The sequence below is a fragment of the Zonotrichia leucophrys genome, chromosome 5 (assembly GCF_028769735.1).
Source record: "Zonotrichia leucophrys gambelii isolate GWCS_2022_RI chromosome 5, RI_Zleu_2.0, whole genome shotgun sequence".
NCBI classification, from domain to species: Eukaryota; Metazoa; Chordata; class Aves; order Passeriformes; family Passerellidae; genus Zonotrichia; species Zonotrichia leucophrys.
The window spans coordinates 42,111,605-42,119,649 of NC_088175.1; the positions used below are offsets into that span (position 1 = coordinate 42,111,605).

An 8,045-nucleotide genomic window follows, 5' to 3' on the forward strand; every position below is an offset into this window, starting at 1 on the left:
AGATAAAAGTTGATAGGAACCATCTATTTATTACTCTGCTTAAACAGCCTAAAGTTTCGTTCAGCACAGCCTGGTGTGTTGATTAATAACAATAACAGAGTCTGATACTTTTAAAAGAAATGCTAATGAAATATTTAATATGTCATAGTACTGGGGAAAGAAATGAGGTCAGGGTCCCTGTCCTAAGCCATCCTCCCACAGGGGCCCACAGAGTTTTGGATGGTTTTTAATGCAAATGCTGAATTCTGCAATGCAAAGGCATAGATTGGCCTGAAGGATCTCAATCAAAACAGTAATATCAAGAGATTAATGCCTCTTTCAGATGGAAGATAAAAAGCATTTGGTTCAAACAATTTTTTGATGTTTCCCTTTGTAGATCTCCCAAAATTCAGTACAGATCTCTACTTGCTATTTTTTGTATTTCTTTTGAGATGACTACAGAGATAAGGTTGGACTGAGCTGTAGCCAGGATATGTTTGGCAAGAAATTTAATTTGTTTTACTGAATGGCATGGCATTGTCACACCTCTCTAACGTGATGCTCTTTGAAGAGTGACCTCTGGGACTACAGGCTCCTCAAGTATGTTTCAGGCTACAAATATTCTTCATTTGCCATAGATTTAGTTAAAATTTAGCCAGAGGAGAGTCATGTGGATTCTGACTTTACGCTGTGAATCTGGAAAGTCCTCAATTGTAAAAAATATTCAATAAATATAAATATAGATAAAATAATTATTCTTAAAGACTTCTAGTTGGTGTTTTTTTAAACAGGGAAATTCCACATGACCTTATTAAAGTGTTGTACTATAGTAAAGCCACATAGTTTTGCTCAGCTTGTTTATAAAAGAGCTTAAAGGAATGACATTGGTTTTGTCAATAGAAGATAACGCTGAATTCAGTATGTTCCAGCAAAGTATTTGTCATATGAATCAGCGTTGTTTGTCAGAATTTTGTTCCCCTGAGATTTGTTCAATCAGATTTGGCTGGTGAGCAGAAAGAGGCTGCTTTGTAACTCTCAGCACTGCAACCTCAGGCTACCCTTACAGCCTTCCTGTGGTTGTTCCCATCTGAGTCACCAGGTAAGGATTCTTCAGGTGTGTTTGTGCTCTCAGGTGCCTCTGTGCTACCACCCCATGAGCTGTGAAAGTGGATATTCCATTGATGCACACAGCTGTGAACAAGTGAGCTCTCCCTCCTGTTTCAGCTGTGCTAGCACTGCATGTATGGCACAAACAAAGCAAAGGTAAAAACCTCTCAACCACTGAGTTTTTTTCCACAAATACTAGACCTGCCCAAAACTCAGTTCTTATTACAAAAAAGATCACAGATTCAGATGGGCATTAGATGCTATGGTGTTTACCAGGATAAGATGTTATCCCTAAACAATTATGGCTTAAAATATTTCAGGGGGCTTTGGAACTTTCTTCCAGTGTGGAGCAATTCAAGACCCTGTGTGTGAGAGGCGATGAAAGTATTCAACAGTGACTATCAACCTCTTAGAACCACCAGTAAAGGCACTGAAGCTGGATTTATTTTCCATATGTTTTCTTTTAAGGCAATTTGAGCTGTGCTTTGAAGGCCGGCTTTGAGCTTCATTTAAGGAGATGGAACAAAAGCCCAGATTTTTGCTTCAAAGAGCACCTTTCTCAATGTCAGAAGTTACCGTCATCGTGCCTCTCACACAATGACAAATGTGTCGACTTGGTCTTGCCTCTGTAGGCCCATGTGAGGCTGGAGCCACCTTTGGGGGTGACTGGGGCCCAGCTAGGGCCAGGCCCCTGCTGTGCTGTCAGCCTGGCTCAGGCTGGATGTGCCCAGAGGCTGCTCACCCCCGTATCCCGTGCGCTGCTCCGAGATGTGCTTCTCCAAGGCCAGGCGCAGCTTGCCGGTTCCGTCTGGCTCCTCTGCCGTGCCGTGCTCCACCAAAATGAGGTGGGAGTGGTTGTGGTCCAGGGAATACAGTGGGCCTTGGGTGCTGTCATCTGACTGGTAGTGTACAAGGCTTTCACTCTAGAGGGAGGAGGGGAGATGTCAGTGCTCTCTGCAAGGCCCAGCCCATGTTTCAATATCCTCCCTCTCCGTTTCTGTGCTGTCTGCACCCTGACACAGCTCACCACCTGGGAGACACTTTGATGGACCCTTAGAAAGGGTAAAGATAGAAAATCTGTTCCTTCTGGAAGCAGCCAGATTTGGTAGGACTGATAGCTGGAGTCCCTCAAGTTTCCCTCTTGGCCTCTGCAAAATATAGTGATATCAATCATCATCTCTGGAATGCAGGTTTTGGAATGGTTTATGGAAAGGGCCACGAGACCTGATAATTGTGTATGATGTGAAGCCTCAGCTGGGGTAAAGAGGGGCAAACTATTCATTTCAGTAGTGTTTTGTCCATGTTTAGGCCAGTGAATGAGTTAGCCTGCTCCATGTCCCTGTCAATTTATGCACAGCTTTACTCAATTGACGGGGTTGTATGAAATCTGATGGTTATTCTCAGTTTGGAAATTACATTCTAAAAGAGAGAGTGGCAGACAGATTTTAGAAAGGGGAATCCTCTTTTATTTTGGGTGAGTGGTGTTATACCTTTAAATTATCTATGAATTTTTTTTGCACAAACTCATCTTCTAGGTAAAACAGAACCGCTGCTACAGTCTTTTGTTCTAAATATTGCACTACACATGGGCTTCTATATGTACACTTTTTCAAACTCCTCTTTCTTTCTGTCTGTTGCCCATCCACTTTGAAACAGCATTCCAGGCTGTAAATTCTGATTATTCTGTTTGATTATTCACTGTCCTCTTGCTTACAGGTAGATTAGCACAACTGTTTAAAATCTTGGCAGTTGTCACTGTGTATTGCATTTTCAGCCCACACTAAAAAGCAGTAAACCTGAATGTTTCTTTCGCTTTCTTCTCTCTGTCTCTCCTTCCTTGGGGAAACCTCCTTCACATAACTAATTTCCTTCAGATTTTGCTTTGACAGAGGGTGTGCCTCTATTCTGCTGCCATGTAACATCAATCCTCCTCACCAAAGATCTGGCCTTTGATTAGGACCCCGAGACAAAACAACCAATTGAACAAAGCCTTTGGGGATTTTCCTCCCTATTCCCTGAAAACGTGGATGTCATCTTTCAATGATGTTTAAAGCATACCATTAACACAGAAGAGATAGGAGGGTGTTGTATCTAAGTAATGATATTATAAAAGTTTTATAAAATTAGACTTTGTTCTGTTGAATTTCCAACTTAGCCTATAAGTTACCATAAGAAAGAATCAAAGGAATAAAAAGTCAGTTAAAAAAACAAACTATTCTAGTAACAGAGCTGTTCACACCTACAAAAACAAGAAATCTGTCCCATGAGAATCTGTAAAAAATTATGTAAACTATCCAAGAATAGAGAAATTTGATAAACACACAAAATGCCATTTACTAACCAGTAAATTAACTAGCAAAAAACTACTAACCAATTAGAGTTGAACACAAGAGCTATGAAAACTATATAAAAATTAGTTGTGTAAATAAAAAATTAGGTTTTCCTACATAAAGAAACTAAATCCCATCTGCTTTACTACAACAGGAGCAATCCACTGATTTCAGGGCTTGTTTTTCTCCTTGCTAGTGGGGGTTGTTAGCCCTCTTTTATACAACAAGCTGCTTGTGTTAGTGCCAAATATAGAGAGAGTTGGGTTTAGATCAACATCCCTGTCTGTAGTTCCTTTGTCTTTAAGTTACTGACTAAAAACCAAAATATCTTTGGGTGTAAGCTGTGCCAGAAGTCATAGGGTCAAGAATGCTCTTTGCAAAATATCCCTTGACAAAAAATTTGGGATTTAGTTGAGAGGGAGAAAATAAAAAGAGCATGCACTTGTTTTGTAGCTGTTGATAGGAAAAGATCCAGATGCATTTTCATCACTTGGCCTAGAAGGGAGGTGAAATATTTTGCATTTGCAAACTTTCCTCAACAAAATTCACAAACACGATGAACCAAATTCTTTCCTTTGAGGCCCTTTTGGCCCAGTTGCCACACAAATAGGTTACAGTCTTCCACCTAAAGAGTCCCACCTGGTAGAGCACACAGGTAGCTGTCATTGGCAAAAAAAAAAAAAAAAAGAAAAATAAAAAGACCAATGACAATAAGTTGCTGGTATGGTCTGGCTATGGTCTCAGCCTCTAGCTGGTACTTTCAGGCCTGTGTGAAAGAACTACTAGGTGTGAATTCAAAGAGCTGTCTATCATTTGTTTCTTAGCTTCTGCAGGGTATAAATAGTACAGAGAAACTGTCACTCACTGTCATTAAACACCTATTTTATTGTTATAATGTCCTACTTAGGACAGACTGTATATCCAGTGACAGAAGGGAATGCTATTTCTTTTTTTTTCTCTCCACTTTTGTGTCCATTCAGCAGCAACACTTTCAGCAACAGTTTTGTTGGGTGAGGTTTTTTATTTGTTGGTGTGTTGTTTCTGTTTTCTTCTCAAGAACTTTGATCCCCCTGACCCAGTTTGAGGATTCCCTATAACTAGGTGAAATCCTGCATGGCTGGTATTTTTAGCCTGTTGTATTGAGCAAATTTTTTGTATTAAATAACAATTAATTGGCTACTTAAAGAAAAATTTGTCCTGGAATATTTATGTCTGGTGTCTCATAATATAAAATATGCTTTTTGCAGTGTTTATGTAATAGCTAGGAGTAAGTGCTTCTGCAGTAAGTGGACAAGGGAGAAATCCATGCAAAGTCCCTTATTCTGGGATATTTTCTTGACGTTCAACCCTGTGCTGCTCTCTTTTCTGATGCCTAATGCTGCCACCCGCTGGGCATGGAGGGCACAGAATCATCCAACAACCCTTGGGCTCTGTTTCTGCTTCCTCCCAAAACACAGATTAAACCCCACTTCTGTTTGTTTGTTTCTCTAAAATTATATCAAAGTTGTTCTGCCAACAAGTTACAAATTCTGTAAGGGTGCGGCTTCATCCAAACTGTAGAATAAGAGAGCAGTACCTTTGTGTTTTCCAGGATTTCTCTGTGCTGGATTTCCCTGAGTGAAGCTATTCCTATGGCAATCACACTCAGGGCGGACGAGGTGCTGGCCAGGGCAAGGTCTCGCACTGCTTGCACCAAGTGTCTTGTCGCTCCCACACGCAGAGCACTGGTGAAAATCCAGGCACCTGAAATGGTGTTTAAAAAGCTGTCAGGGAATTTCTTTGTATTGCAATGTGTTTGTGTGTCAAGCAGCATTACTTACAGTACTAGATCTAAGGATTTTTTTTAAATAGATAAAGTGAAGATAGGTCTTGATGGGATAAAGCTTTTAGAATTAAAATACATGCAAAGTAAATAAGACTTTAATAAGGGAAACAAGAAGAAATTGTGAGCTCAAGCAAACATTCTTTGTATATCATGTGATGCAACGTGGCCATCTTTATTCTGATGTTAATATGCTCATCAAGAATGCTGTGTCCACTCTGGAGTTACTCGCTGGCTACATGTGAGCAGAAACATCCCTGTGCCAGGTTTACAAGGAAGAGGAAAGGGACAGAGTCAGGGAAGTTATTGACTTGAACTGAGGCCTAAAAAGTCCCGTGCAGTCACCTCTTAGAGATGAGATCTCAGTCATAACCTGCCTAAACTGGAGTTCTTTCTGCTGTTCTTGTGGGTGTGTGGAGCGTGAATTCTTCAGGATAATAGAATTTACAGCAGTGTTGTTACAGTGACAAGGAATTTGGAGAACCCTAGGTAAACAGCAAGCTGACCTTTTTCAAATCTGTAACATAAAGAAACTGGGGATCTTGATGCTGCCCAGTCTGAAGTACAGAAAGATGGAGGTAGAGAATATCTGTGTGGCACAAAAGTACCAAAAAGAGCTCTGGTACTGGGCTGTCTCATTACAAAAAGCAAAGCTGGTACAACCTTGTCTGGAGCACTGAAGTTAACCAAGAGCTTGCTTTGAAATGCTCACAGATATTTTCACTGTATTTTGCAGGTGAGAATGCAGAAATTCTTATTTTTGACCTAAATTCACTCTTGTTAAAGTCAAATTGCTCTGCTCTCCTCAGAATTATTTTGTTATGGCACAAAAGAGGGGCAGTTGTATTTGGTCCCATTTTGATGCTATATTTCTAGTGTCACCTCTGGGGGAATAATATCAGGTAATTTCACACTTCAGAAACAGTTACCTAGAGAGATTTGCTTTGAAACAACTTATTTTTGCTATGCTACTATAATACAATAATTTTCATTTTCAAAGGTATTTACATGTAGGTTGCATTCAGCAAAGTCTTGAATTTTCAAAAATAATTGTGTGAGCAGGCCCATTGTAATTTCCAGATCACTGGGGGCTAGGTGTGAGAATATCCATCAGGAATACAAATTTCTTCTTTGAAGCCTAAAGCACTCACCTGTGCTTTCAGCTGCCTTTATAAATCCTTTCTTTAAGGTGTCCCGTAGCCAAGGCTTCATCTGAAAATCTTTTTCTCCCCCTACTAAAGAGATAACCAAATTGGGGGCCGGTAGATTCCATTTGTTGAGCATAACTTCAAATATAATTCCAGGGTGAATGGTACTCTGGACCTTCATAAACTTCAACAAACACAAGAAACACCCAATGAATAACAACAGCACGGAAAAATACAGTAAAGGGTCTGTTCATGGTAAATGCAGAGGGAAATTATAATCAACTTGGATATTTAAGAAAAAATTATTTGAGCAAGATTTGACAGAGAACTGAATACTTGAATTAACTTAGCAGACTTTTGTATAATTGCCACCTCACTAATTGGGTCAGTTCCATGGGTTAGTTCTGTGTTGCAGACTGACAAATCACACTCTCCCTTACAGCTTTCTCTTGAATTGCCTTCAGTTTCATGGCAGCCTAGGAAAGCCAACAAATTCTGTAGGTGTTTTTTGTTTCTGCAAAAGCTGAAATATTTGCCTGATTTCATATCTGGTTTTTGAGGACACATTACATTAATCTACTGCTTCTTCCAGTTCTGTGTATATTTTGGTTTTTTGCTTAAGACTTTATGGTGAAACAAAACCTTGGGGCAGATTTCAGAAATTCCTAGGAATTCCTTCTGCTCTAGTACTAACTTGTGCATGGGACAAGTGAGGAAGTGGGTTAGTCCAAATACATCCCTCTCTGCATATCAGCAAAACAGAGAGAACTTGAGGAAAACCTTGAAACAGCTCAAAAGTATGTTTAAAATGTTAAAATCCATCATGATTAATTTTGAAAGGATACAAAATGAAGGGAGCAGAGCACATAACTGATTTTTCTTTTAAAGGGAAAAGTGATCACCTGTACTTGTATCATGTAATTGCAAATGAGGTGATTGATTTCTGAATATTAAAAGGCCATGTTTTAGATCACACTCATGTTCAGGAAGGCATGGTCCTCACTTGGGGCACAATGTGGTGCCTCATTCTGTGGCACATCGACCCTCACTGTTGCAGACTCTGCATTTACTGCTAAGAACAGCAGTACTGTAAAAGGGTTAAAACTCCTCAGTGCCCTTACCTTTCCATGGTTCTTCCCAGAAGCTGTGAAGTCTATTTCTCCTATACAGTATGGTAATTCTCTTTTGAAGGCTTCTTCTTTGTCACTGCCACAGAGCTTGATTTCCATTTCCTCCATTGACTTCGTAAGGTGATGGAGAACCAGAGGACCAAGATATTCACTGAGATGACAGAAAGTTGGCAAATGAAAAGCCATGTAAACTGGAGAGGCCACAAAATCCATTAAAATATATCTAGATGAGGTTTTAGCCAAATGTTTTACTTTTTTTACTATCATGCCTGTAATGGTTAGCTAAAATTGGAGGTCCTTGTACCAAATGTCAGATGTTGCATACAGAAGGCAGATTCCACACCAGCACTGTGTAGCCTAAGGTCTAAAAAGGCACAAAGAAATAGGGCTTCCTGAACTCTCATTCAGCAGACAGAAAGTGTGGAGAGCCTGGTTCAGACATGGCTTAAAGAAAGAGGCCATGAAGGTACTCAGCTGAGGGAAAGATAGAAGCCTGCTGTAAAGCAGCCTTTCCCAGGCTTGATTCTGT

The 8,045-nt window shown here is 40.1% G+C and overlaps 1 protein-coding gene across 1 annotated transcript in view; it reads right to left on the bottom strand.

Annotated features, from left to right (window-relative positions):
- The window catches only part of TRPM5 (transient receptor potential cation channel subfamily M member 5), a 36,883-nt gene extending 29,259 nt beyond the window's left edge, over window positions 1-7,624 (bottom strand). Inside the window, exons 1-4 of the mRNA XM_064714793.1 lie at window positions 7,508-7,624; window positions 6,390-6,570; window positions 4,993-5,159; window positions 1,829-2,009 (exon numbers count right to left, since the gene is read on the bottom strand). Of these exons, the coding sequence (XP_064570863.1) occupies window positions 1,829-2,009; window positions 4,993-5,159; window positions 6,390-6,570; window positions 7,508-7,624 (646 nt within the window). The remainder of the gene's footprint in view (window positions 1-1,828; window positions 2,010-4,992; window positions 5,160-6,389; window positions 6,571-7,507) is intronic.
- Between the last annotated feature and the right edge of the window lie 421 nt (window positions 7,625-8,045).